The 13,828-nt window shown below is 36.4% G+C and overlaps 1 protein-coding gene across 1 annotated transcript in view; it reads left to right on the top strand.

Moving 5' to 3' along the window:
* Positions 1-13,828, top strand: part of PPP2R5A (protein phosphatase 2 regulatory subunit B'alpha) — a 65,522-nt gene that overhangs the window by 19,598 nt on the left and 32,096 nt on the right. Inside the window, exon 2 of the mRNA XM_025921116.2 lies at positions 13,008-13,204. Coding sequence (XP_025776901.1) covers positions 13,008-13,204 — 197 coding nt within the window. The remainder of the gene's footprint in view (positions 1-13,007; positions 13,205-13,828) is intronic.

Consider the following 13,828-nt stretch of genomic DNA (forward strand, 5'->3'; position numbering starts at 1 on the left):
TTTCTCTCTTTTTCTTTTTTTGCAAAGTCTGTTTCTATTGACATCCTTTATTTGATGTGACATTGTCATATCTTCTTTACTTCAGTGATGGTTACCTTCAGTTCTTTGAATATATTTATAATGGCTGCTTTGAAGTCATTTTCTCTTAAATCCAACATTTGGTTGCTCTTATAGGCAGTTTCTATTGCCTTCTCTTTTTTCCCCTTGGTATATGGGACATACTTTCCTGTTTCTTTGTGTATCTTGTAAATTTTTTGTTGTTGTTAACTGAACACTTTAGATAATGTACTTAATATATTATAGCAGTACAATACTGGGTACTTGTCCCACCCCTCAGAGCTTATTGTTGTCACTTACTTGTTTAGTGACTGGGTCTAATATTGTTCCTTAGAGGATGCAGCTTTAGGTATGCCAGTAGTCACCCTGAGATGAAGGTGCTTTTGACAGGGCTCTCTTTATGTTTTCCTAACAACACCCCCAGCTTTAAATTCCAGTGACTTTCAGCTTGTTTAATTGTTCTTAACAATGCTCTGGGGCATAAATTGTTCTAATTTTTTTCTGACTAATCTAGTCAAATTCAGGCTTTTTGGAAGGAATAGTTCCTGAGGTCAGTGTCTGATATTTGTTCTAACACCAGAGTGCTCCTCCAAGCTGTTTCTTTCCCTGGTATTCTGCATACTAGCTGACTAAAGCCTATTTTCTCAGTGAATTTACAAATCTTCCCATTGCCATTCACTATAACCCCCACTGTTTTTGAGAACACCCCTAACCTTGAACTTTTCTAAGCTGTGTTGCAAAAGAAGTCATTTCCTTTGGGAAGAGACATAACAGCTGTTTTATGTCTTGCTCCCCCCCCTCCCCCGCCCCCCAGGCAAATTTTTTGAGTTAGGACTCTGGAGCTGGGGATAGGGACAATGGCATGCTTCTCTCTGAATGACACCCTACTTCAGGAGCTGAGCAGAAGGTGGAGAAGGAGCATTAGCCTAAGATCTTTTTGGCTTGCCTCTTCCAGCATGGAAGCACCTACAGGCTAGGACTGAGATAATGATAGCCCCAGTATTCTCAGTGGTGCTGCACCAGGGGTAGAGCCTCTGTCCGTGAGTGGAAGTTGGGCAAAAGAAGGGAGCCCTTCTTCTCAATTGCACTGGCCCAGAACTTAAACTCAGTAATAGGTAGTTGTGGGCAGGGTGAGAAATGCCAACATCATGCTCCTCACCTAAGGAAAGCTGCCTGACCAAGATCTGGTAGTAAAGGGGTCCTTGTGTTCTTGGCTGCCTCCCTCCAGAGTGGAGTTTCTGCTTAGCTAAGCCGAGAGGAGAGAGGCACTTTGTTCAGATACCACACATTCTTGCCGTTCTTAATAAATTTTCATAAGTATTCTTGGATAGATGTTTCCTCATTTGCTGCTTACCTTAGAGCCATTTCCAGAAGCTTTCAAGGTTTAAAAATTATTTTCATCTGTTTCACTGGAGTACAGGTCTGTGGAGCTTTTACCTTGTCTTGCTAGAAGTTGAACTTCCTGTAGACTAAAATTTTAGCTTCTTTTGTAGTAATAATTAGTACCTTTCTTTTATCTAGGAATTTATAGCTTTCAAATATATAATCATGCCAATACGTTTGAAAACTTAAAGGAATTGGGAAAATCCCTTGAAATAAACAGCTTTCTGAAACTGACACAAGAAGAAACAAAAATCTAAACAAGTCTTATACCTACTTAATTGAATCGTAATTAAGAACTGTGACAAATGGGGTAAATGAGTGATGGTCATTAAGGAGGGCACTGTTGGGATGAGCACTGGGTGTTATATGTATGTGATGAATCACTAGATTCTACTCCTGAAGCCAAGACTACACTGTATGTTATCTAACTTGAGAACTAAAAAAAAGAAAAAAGAAAAAAGAAAAAAGAACCTTGACAAGGACATTACAACAACAACAAAATGCAAAGATGCAAAAATGTTATACAGAATATTTACAAATTGAATTTAGCAACATACAAATAGGATGATACATCATGATCATGTGGGATTCATGCCAGAATCCAGGATAGCTTTTACATTCAACAATGACTTGCTATGTAAGCAAAAGAAACAAGTTGTATCATCACTTCAATGTAAGTAGAATAATAGAAATTCCTTCTCTGTATAGTTCCTTTCTCTCTAGTACTTTAACCTGTAGATTCCAGCCACTTCATTAGCCCTGATTTCCACTTTGTATTTAGCTCAGCAAGCCTGTTTGCTATTTTGAGTCTTCTCCCTATGGTGCAGTCTGGAAAGTGCTAACAGAGAGCTTATGTGATTGTGGGCTCACTCTGTTTCCCTTCTCTTAAGGATCACAGTCCCATATTGCGTGTTTTCCAGCATCTGAAAACAGTTATTTCACATATTTTCTCCAGTTTTTAGTATGTTACAGTGGAAAGTCGAGCCTGCTGGAAGCAGCAGTGTTGCCCACACTTTTTGTTATTTTTGAATCCAATGGGTATGGAGTGATGTATTTCACACGTAAATTCATATGTATGGTTTATACATATTAACATTTTTCTGCTTTCCAGTGTGGTTGAATGTCATTTCATATGTTTATTGATCATTTATGTTTCATGTGCTCTTTTCTATAGATTTGTCTTTTTCTTATTGATTTATAGATGTTCTTTTGTGAATTCTGGATGCCAGTCCAGAGTTGGTTATAAAATTAAATGTTTCACACTTTACCTAGTCACGTTTAGTGTTTTAGTTCTCTAAAAGAATTAATTTTTATAAATGGTGTGAAGGAGGGATCTAATTTTTTTTCCATATGAATAACCAATGGTCCTACCATAATTTATTAAGTTAAAAAATTCATTACTGACATTAAAAAAACCCAACTCTATTATATATTAATCTTCTGTATATGTACCCTAGCATATTCCTAGGTACCTTATTTTTTTCTTTTCCAGTGGTCTTTTTGTCTATTCCTGTCTCAAGTCGTGTAGTTTTAATCACTATATGTAGTAAGGTTAGTCTTCCCTTCTTCATCTTAAATATCAGCTTGGCTATTCTTGGCTCTTCATTTTTCCTGATGAATTTTAAGAGCAACTCTTCAGGTTCCAACAAGACACTCTGTCAATTGAGTGCAGCATCATGTTACAATCCAAAATGCTTTGTCTGTATAGATTGAGGAAGATGTCTTCTCATCCATGAATAATTCTATATCTCTGTTATTTATTTCTTTTATATATTTCATAAAAGTTTTGTAATTGTCTTCATAAAAGTCTTTCTTGTCTTTTGTTAGATCTCTCAAATTACTTGCCCCGGGAACCCAGTCAACATATTGTGAGGAAGGTTAGGCCACATGGAGAGGTCACATGTGGTGTTTCTGGCACTAGCCCCTGCTAGACCTTCATTCAAAAGCCTGAATTAACTATCAACACATATATGAGTGATTTAGCCTTCACAGATTTCTCCCTCTAAGTTTTCTAGTTTTCTAGCTGAGGCCTTAGACTTCATGGAACAGAGATAAGTTGTCCCTGCTATGTTCTGTCTGAATCTCTGACTTAAAAAAACTGTGATAGATAATTATTGTTTCAAGCCACTAAATTTGGAATGATTTGTTACTAAGCAATAGAAAATTAAAACACCAGACATCATTCTGATAATGATCTGGCTTCTCCTGTAGGTTTGCCTAAGGAACACATAACTGGAATATTCTAATATGGTACATGGAGGAATAATTTCCCATCACAAATTAATAAATTGGCATTTATTACTAAGTCATGAACTTGGCTAATTTACATTTGTACTGTGTATGATTTAGTGGTACAGTTTTCCTAAATAAGTTTTACAAACTGACACTAAAGAGTATAGTTAAAACTTTCTCACCACATTTTCTTAAAGATTCTAATTTAATCTTCAAAAAATTTTTACAAAGTTTGCTAATATCAGACGAATTAGTGTAATCAACCAGAGTATATACCCAACTACATAGGCATTATTTTTCTCAAATAGGTTATTCTATGAAACATGAGACCTCTTGTGACTCTGATTCTTTTTAGAAAGAACCAGTCATAGAAGTCACATAGTCTCACTTTTATGGCCTTTAGTTGGAAGTCACGTAGCTTCACTTCTGCAGTACTGAGACTGTTCCCTAGAAGCAAGTGACTAAGTCTAGCCCACATTTCATAGGAGAAATTAACACGTTTTGAAGAGAGGGGTGTTAGATAATTTGTGGACAAAAAAATTTTTTTTTAATTTTTTTCAATGTTTTTATTTATTTTTGAGACAGGGAGAGACAGAGCATGAACAGGGGAGGGTCAGAGAGAGGGAGACACAGAATCCGAAGCAGGCTCCAGGCTCTGAGCTGTCAGCACAGAGCCTGACGCAGGGCTCGAACTCACGGACCGTGAGATCATGACCTGAGCCAAAGTCGGACGCTCAACCGACTGAGCCACCCAGGCGCCCCTGTGGACAAAATTTAAAACTACTACACTTGCTAAGCATGAAATTAGAACAAAGGAAATTTTATAAATAATGGTATTAGGCAAAAATATCTTAGTTCTCTCATAGCAGGGGAGATAGTCGTGTTTGATGGTTCCAGTAGACTTGAAATCCTTTGGCTAAAGTTTTTTCTCATTGGTTAGTGTTTAGGTAAGCACTGACTTTATTTGCTTCTGAAGAGGATGAAGAATGAGAATGGTAGAGTCCATTCCAACCAGTGCACGTAAAACAGGAAACTTCAGGTATCATTATAAATGGAACATGGGATATAAAAGCAGGCATAATGGGAAATGAAGTTGGAAAGGTGGTGCCACTCACTTTCTCCTCCTCTTCTTTCACCCTCAACCGTAGTCATCTTTACATTATTACATTTTTAAGGTTGGTAACATTTTCTGTACCACAGTTAAGATTTTTGTAAATTGTAATTCTTAAAGTTGAAAGTGAGTGAAGGCTTATGTTGTTGACTATATAGGCTTCAGAGCCACATAATGTAATTACATTTCCTTATATAGTTTTTTTTAAGTATTTAGAAACTGGAGTTTCTAATTGTGTCTCTTTTTCTTTCCTTGTACTTTTAACATACTCTTAAGTTTTTCTTCAGTTTTCCATGCAATATGATATCCTGTTGATCTTCCTGTAGGCATAACTCTCATAGGGCTTTATTCCTCCTGTTCTGAATGGCTCAGTTGCTCTCTAGGACTTAATTGCTTTTCTGGATTGTTTTCCCCTATTCCTGGACTCCATTTTTTCTCTTTTTCCTTTATTGCTGCATCATGTCCTCAGGTAATTTCTTAAGAAAGGTTGTGAGGGTGCTAAGTTTTCCAAGTGTTTTTATATCTGAAAATGCCTTTATTGAATCCTTATACTTTATTGATTGTTGGCTAGTTAACACAGTTCTAGATTGGCATTAGAATTTGAATGATATAGCCCCATTATCTTCTTGCATCATCTTGGATATCTGTCTCTGGTTCTTTTGTGAGTTAATTAAAAAAATTTTTTTTAATTTATTTTTGAGAGAGAAAGAGAGACAGTGTAAGCAAGGGAGGGGCTGAGAGAGGGAAACAGAACAGGCTCCAGGCTCCCAGCTGTCAGCAGAGCCCATCGTGGGGCTGGAACTCACAAACCTGGAGATCTTGACCTGAACCAAAGTCAGGTGCTCAACCAACTGACCCACCCAGGCACCCCAACTTTTTTTTTTTTTTTTTTTTTTTAAATTTGAAAGCGTTCAGTCTTTTCTCCTGGGCATTTGAAATTTCAAAGTGATATGCTAAATTAACCCATTGTTTGGCCTCTTTTTTTGTTTATTTAGTTTTCTTTCATGTTTCAAGGCTTTACTTGAATGTCTGGTGATCCTTTATTTTCTATTAAAATTAGTGAATTTTAAAAAATCACTTTAGAAGTTGGATGGAGGTTCACTCACTGCCTGCTTTTGTTTAGAGTAATTGGTCAGGGAACTAACTAGTAAAAGCTAGAATTTTTCTCTGGGACAATTGAGTTGCTTTGCCCACCCTTTTTTCTTTTTTTTTTGGCCTGGAGCATGAATGCTTGACTGACTTTTGGATTGAGATGGTAGACTGTTCAGTACATGCAGATTTATATAATCTCCTATTTTCAGCTCATGTCTTAATCCCATCCTCTATTCCACCAGGTATTTCTAATCCAGAGTTCTGTGGGAACCTTATCTGTAATTCCCTGTTTATTTTAGAATGTGGCTTCCTGCTTTTTGGTTTTGTCAGTTACCACTTCTTCATGTACTTTGAGTTTTCCAGAAATTTGTTGAAGTCTTTTGCCTAAAGGCCCATTCTTTCTCTTTGTTATTGTGGGTTTACACACACACACACACACACACACACACACACACACACACACACACAGCTATATTCTTTTGTGGGTTTTTTTTAGTTGTATTTAAACAATTTTTTAAAATGTTCATTTATTTTTGAGAGAGAGCGAGCAAGTGTGAGCAGGGGAAGGGCAGAGAGAGAGGGAGACACAGAATCCAAAGCAGACTCCAAGCTCTGAGCTGTCAGCCCAGAGCCTGATACGCGGCCAAACTCTTAAGCCCTGAGATCATGACCTGAGCGGAAGTCAGAGGCTAAACCCACTGAGCCACCCAGGTGCCCCAGTCTTATTTTAGAATGAAAGGGAAGAGATAAACAAATTTGCCATCTTTAACTAATATACATTGTGAATCTGTAAGTGGGTAAGGATTTAGAATATAGCTATTAGAGGAACAGTTGATAGATATTTCAAAGACTGTGGTCTTATATGTACTTTTTCTTGCATTCTAGGTGATTTGAATCCTGTTTGCATTACAGATTTATTTTGTGATCTTGGACATGCTTTGTAGTGTGCCCTCTTAGAGTACATGTTGTAAAGCAGTCGTTTTCAAACCTTTTTTGACTGCAAACTATAATAAGAGACACATTTTACAGGGCGCACCTGGGTGGCTCAGTCAGTTAAGTGTCTGACTCTTGGTTTCAGCTCAGGTCATGATCTCATGGTTTGTGGGATTGAGCCCTGTGTCAGACTCCATGCTGGCAACATGGAGCCTGCTTGGGCTTTTCTCTTTCTGCCCCTCTCCCGCTTGTGCTATCTCTGTCTCTCTCAAAATAAATCAACTTTAAAAAAAAACACATTTTACTTTACTACTCAGTACTCATACTGAGACACATTGATATTTTATATATATTTTAAAATTCTAGTCATGACCCACTAAAATGATCTTACTACCCAGCAGTAGATTGCCATTCACACCTTGATAAACAGTTCTCTAGAGCAGTATTTCTTTTTTTTTCCGATTTTTTATTTTAAGTTTATTTATTTACTTATTTTGAGAAAAAGAGAGAGCAGGGGAGGGGCAGAGAAAGAGGGAAAGAGAATCCCAAGGAGGCTCTGAGCTGTCAGCACAGAGCCGAATGCTTAACTGTTGGAGCCACCCAGGTGCCCCTAGAGCAACATTTCTTAAAGTGTGAGTCAGATACATCTTCATGTTGGGTGTTGAAAAAAAACTTAAGCATTTAGAGATAAATAGGGAAACCTGATAGGGCTTTTGTGAGTTTTCAAAGTTGTATTAATAATTCTTCAAAGATTAAATGCCTCCCTTCCCTAGAGTTGTGTTGATTCTCCTTCTGCCTAAGACTTCTACAGTACTGAAAATTTTTTGGTGGGATCAAATTTCAGTCATAACAAAATGAAGAGAGTTAAGATGCATTTGAAAAACTCATCTTCCAGGCAAGTTTAAACCAATTATGTATTTTTCAAGGCAAAAAGCACATCTGTTTTTAAATAATTCTTTGATTCGTGCAGTTTTTCTTATATCTTCCATAATTCTTTTTTTTTTTTTTAATTTTTTTTTAACGTTTTATTTATTTTTGAGACAGAGAGAGACAGAGCATGAACGGGGGAGGGGCAGAGAGAGAGGGAGACACAGAATCGGAAACAGGCTCCAGGCTCCGAGCCATCAGCCCAGAGCCTGACGCGGGGCTCGAACTCATGATCCGCGAGATCGTGACCTGAGCTGAAGTCGGACGCTCAACCGAGCCACCCAGGCACCCCAGATCTTCCATAATTTTCATGCAGAGCTTGTTTTATTGGGGACTTAGTAAAGAGCACTTTTAGGAAATCCTTAGTTCTCTGATATTTTTGAAGAGATAAATGTAGGTCATAATATTTTTTTAGGTCATAATATTTTTAAATTGTAATCAAATTTCTTTGACAATTTAAAGACTTAAAGCATTTAAAACTGTTGAACGCGATACACTATGATAATAATTACTGGTAATAATTGCTAGTCTGAATTGCTCCCAAGTAAATACTTAGGGAGACCAAAATATATGAAAAGATTTATGAATAGGACTGGTTTTTCTCTTCATTTAAATGGCAGTCACCAGGATCTTAAATACTCATCCTTTATTTGTTCCTGATTTATTTACAAATTTTAGAAGAAATTAATAATCCACTTGAAATAGATACATGTCAGGGGCACTTCTCTTGACTTTGGCTCAGGTCATGATCTCACCATTTGTGATATTGAGCCCCCCATTGGGCTCTGCACTGACAGTGTGGAGCCTGCTTGGGATTCTCTCTCCTGTCTCTGTCCCTCCCCTGGTTGTGTGTGCTCGCTGCGCTTTCTCTCTCTCTCTAAATGAAATTAAAGAAAAAAATGGATACATGTTATTATTTCAAGAAGACCTGCTTTAAACTGCTGGAGCAAAAATTTGGGGTCTCTTGTGTAATTAATTTCAAGTTGACTAAGCAAATACTGTGTTGTACTCAGGAAGATGTGTAACAGTTAACAGTGTGTGCATCTACCATTCCAGTTGCTGTATGGCATAGTACTCTAAGGTGTTCTGAATTTTTCCTGTGAACTTGTATGTTTCTGCAGGTGTTTTTATTTTTAAACCACTAAGTGAAATTCTCATAGAAGACATCAGTGAATATTGCAGATAGAGAATCCTAAGGAAAAAAGCTATCACCATTGGAATCGGAATGGACATTATCCACATTGAAAATGGCGAATGGATAATTAACATTAGCACAGTAAAAATAACTAAGTTCGAACAATACATGACATTACTGCCTAAATGTTAAGACATTGCCAAACTGAAATATCATTGAGTATAACAGACTTCATTTGGAAGCATTCTTATAAATGGTGAAGTTAAAGTATAAAGTCACCAATATAGATTTTGTCAGCACTTTTTACATTAGCAAAGAGAATTATTACACGTTCTTTTTCTCACAAGTTGTCATTCATATTTATGAAGTATAGCCAGAATACAGTCTGATCTTTTTTCAACTTATTGAAATATATTTTCTGCTTTTCTTTTTTTTCTTACGAGAAAATTCAGTGTAAATTGTGTTTTGTAGAGACACCTGAGTTGGGACATAATAAACATCAACAAGTACAATATATTTCATAGCTTCTTTTTTTTTTTTTAATTTTTTTTTTTTAACGTTTATTTATTTTTGAGACAGACAGAGCATGAACGGGGAAAGGTCAGAGAGAGGGAGACACAGAATCTGAAACAGGCTCCAGGCCCTGAGCTGTCAGCACAGAGCCCGACGCGGGGCTCGAACTCGCAAACCGCGAGATCATGACCTGAGCCGAAGTCAGCCGCTTAACCAACTGAGCCACCCAAGCGCCCCTATTTCATAGCTTCTTGATGAAAACCATAATCATCTTTTCTTACTAGGATAACCATTATAAAAATGTTTTTAATCTACGTAAAGATGTTGCATGTCATGTACCTAGCAGTTTGTAATCCCTTGAAGACAGGAAGTCATCTCTAACTTTCAGAACTAAGTTAGAAGTTTTTATTATTTAAAAAAATCTTTTTTACATGTTTGTTTATTTTTGAAGGAGAGAGAGAGAGAAACAGAGCATGAGTGGGGGAGGGGCAGAGAGAGAGAGGGAGACACAGAATCTAAAGCAGGCTCCAGACTCCGAGCTGTCAGCACAGAGTCAGATGTGGGGCTCGAACCCACGAACCGTGATATCATGACCTGAGCCGAAGTTGGACCCTTAACCAACTGAGCCACCCAGGTGCCCCAGAACTAAGGACTGTTTTGAAAGTTAAGTTAGGGTTAGGTGGGAAAGGATTTTTCTTTTCTCTAATACCTAAAAAAAATTGAGGACTGGAAATGTCTATTTTAACTCAGAGCCAAAGGAGTTGAAATGTTAACTTTTCTAAATATTTCTAATGTTTGGGAAGATCCAGATGTGACCTATCCCGTCTAAGCATTAGGTAATGCTGAGATAAAATACTGGAGAAGAAAAAATAAATTCAAATAAATCTTTAAGTTAAGAAATGGATTACTGAATGGAGAAGCTATGAAAAACACCAATTTTTCTGTAGAGAAGACTCTTATGAGGTGCCCAGAAAGTGAAACTTCTTTTTGTAACATATTCCTGAATCTACTACTATTTACCAGTCCTAAAAATCATTTGTGTCTTCTAACATGTTAGCCAGAGGCTTCTCCTTTTTTATTCCAACTTTGAAATATATTCACTCAACTTCATGATCATTATCTCGTTTAATCCATTTAAATCACCATCAAGGTAGGTTGTTGATAAAAATGGTCATTACTATAAATTCTTAAGCATAGACATGATGTAGTAATTTATTGATACCACTTTTGATATCCAGCAGAAATTTTGAACTTAATTCTGTAGCCTGTTTTTCAGTGCATAGTCTTTATTCCGCAAATTTAAGAGTTTTTTTCAAGCATCAAATATATGTTTGTTGACTTCTTATATACCCTACACTATGATATAAAAGAAATAAAAAGAAAACTTGTTCAGTGAATGATCCTTGCCTTTATGGAATCTGAAATCTTTTGGTGGGTGATAAAAGAAATACTCATTAAATACAGACTTAAACATAATGCATACTCAACTCTATGATTGAGACTGAGTACTGTAGATGTTCAGAGAAGGGAGGGATCACTGTGTTCTGACCTACTTACTACCTAAGGGAAATTTTGTGGAGAATGTGAGATTTAATTTTATTCTTGGAGGGTGAGTGAAACATAGGGGAGGAAATCTGGTAAGGTATATCAGGTAGGGAAGAGTTTGAGCAGACACATGGCCTTTGAGGAACAAGAAAGGCAGTGATTTCCTGTTGAGTTGGTAGTGGGAGGAAAAGGAGAATTAGTTAGGGCTGGACCACATAGTGAAATGGGATATTGTATGAGTTTTTGTATTAAAAGGAAAAAATAGCTTAAAAATATTTTAAAAACTCTGTCAGAACTGAGTTAGCTTGTAAAGGTACGACACCTATTTCCCTATATTCCCCATCAGTATAATGGGGAATCTTTATGTATAATCTTTATGTATAATTACACATAAAGATCTAATATATGTTATAATAAAGATATAAAGTGGGGCACCTGGGTGGCTCAGTCGGTTGAGCATCCGACTTCAGCTCAGGTCATGATCTCATAGTTCGTGAGTTTGGGCTCCACGTCAGGCTCTGTGCTGGCATCTCAGAGCCTGGAGCCTGCTTCGGATTCTGTGTCTCCCTCTCTCTCTGCCCTCCCCCAGTTGCGCTCTGTCTCTCTCTGCCTCTCAAAAATAAATAAAAATAATTAAAAAAAATTAAAAACAGATAGAAAGTTATACAATGAGGATATAGATATCTTTACAAATAGATAAAGGTATTACTGAGAAACTGAAAAAACGTATGGGGATTTCCTGTACAGTATGAGTTGAGAAGGATTCTTCCAGCTCAAATAATCACCCCTTCTCTAGTGTGTAACACATACCCAATCTAACAAGTTTAGCGTAATTGGGAAGCTTACAAAAAGCAGAGGTATTATTCATCTTCTACTTTTTCAAATTAAGTATATTAAGTAGGTGCATATGAGGTTTTTTTTAAAATTTAATCCCCCTAATTAAGAAACTTAAATAATTGAGCTAATTGAAGGTCCTTGTTTACAGATGTGAAAGTTCAGAATTGAAATGTTGTTGTTTTTTGAATGTTGGAAACAAAAGGATTTAATACATATGTTAGACTCAAATCAATATAATGTGTCCATAGTTTTGTAAATAAGTAGAAAATAAAACAAGAAACATTTACTGAATGCCTATTGTGTGCCAGATACTGTTCTAGATATAAGAGGTGGTGGGGTGTGGGGAGAGGGACAGACAGAGATAGAGATAAAAATAACACTTGTTTCCCTCTTTGGGGGCCTTGCAGTCTAGGAATGTTGTACATGTAAAACATAATTGCCACATAGAACAAAAAATGTTACAGTAGGTAACTTAGGTACAAACCTAAGATACATTTGGGTAAAAGGGGATTAACCAGTTTAGCTTTAGTGTCCTAGAGTTTCTGAGGGGAATAGGTTTCTGCTGAAACTTAATAAATGGGGAGGGTTCCCAGGGTGGGAATGTGGGAAAAGAACATTCCAGGCAAAGGAAATTGTAAAATCTCACAAGTCGAGGGAATATGGTTTAACCAAAGGGTTACATGCTGCAAAGTGTTGAGAGTTGATTGTTGACAACAGGCAGCTGAATTTTGTACACAAGTTTGAGTTTCAATTTGTAATTTTTGGAGAATCATTGAAAAGTATTGAGTGTGATCAGATTGATTTTCTGTTTAGCACAATTTTTAGCTTTTGAGGTAGTTTAGAAGGTAAATCAGGAGTTGTAGTAGTTATGGGACCAGGCAAGAGGAGTAGTTAGGATATCATTGCTGTAATTTAGATGATGGAAGGTGAGGATAATTAAAATGGCAATAAGAATGACCAAAAAAAGGGTAGATTCCAGATATGTTAAACAGAATCAATAACATATAATGGTTGATTATGGGTAGTAAGAGAGGAAGAAAAGTCCATTGTGGATCCTGGTTTCTGGCATGAATGATGAGATTAGATGGGTGAATTTCTCATGATTTTTTTTTTTCTTCACTAGATTCTTGAGAGAAGTTTTTTTATTTTATGTGTGTGAATAGCATCTATAAAATTAATAAGCTTATTAAAGGTAATTTCTGAGTAGGTTATTTCTAAGTTTTTCTTTATTTTTATTTATAGATGCCACTTCCAATGAACAACAAGAGCTTTTCTGTCAGAAGTTGCAGCAGTGTTGTATACTGTTTGATTTCATGGACTCTGTTTCAGACTTGAAGAGCAAAGAAATTAAAAGGGCAACACTGAATGAACTGGTTGAGTATGTTTCAACTAATCGTGGTGTAATTGTTGAATCAGCGTATTCTGATATAGTAAAAATGGTAAGCCTTCTAGACTTAAGTTCCTCAGATTTCTATAAATTCAAGTAAGATCTGAGGTGTAATTTTGAATTACTGAGACTGATTTTTAATAAATATACAATAATCAGTGTACTCAATGTTTTTTAACTAGTCCATTTGAAAGATTATCCATTCATTCCACTGATGCTGTCTTATAATAGTTCAATGGCTGGTGGCTGTCATATTGCATAGTGCAGATCCAGAGCTTAGGAGAAACATGTAGGCTTAAGATTATACAGATTGATAGGTGAGTGTCATAGAGCTGAATTGTCACTAAGGGAGAATGTCTAAAGTGCAGAGAGAGAAGACCAATGAAAAACTATTGGACTCCACATTTCAGCAGGGTAGGTAAAGGAGTCAGGTCTTAAAAAATGTATTTATTTAGACTATTTTAATATATTTATAGATTCAATAGCACTTGAATTTTAATAAAAACTCAGGACCTTTAAAAAGGTAAATAACATAAGTTTATGAAGTCTCTGAAAAATAGATTACTGCCAGCTTTATTAAGGTAAGGTTGTTTAGGATACTAATAATTCAACCTTATTCTCCATCAAACAGTAAAGTTTGTTTAGGATTTGCGATTTTTGTATTTTGGTGCATAGT

This window comes from Puma concolor, chromosome E4, assembly GCF_028749965.1.
Source record: "Puma concolor isolate L17-30 chromosome E4, mPumCon1.1.hap2, whole genome shotgun sequence".
Lineage (NCBI taxonomy): Eukaryota > Metazoa > Chordata > Mammalia > Carnivora > Felidae > Puma > Puma concolor.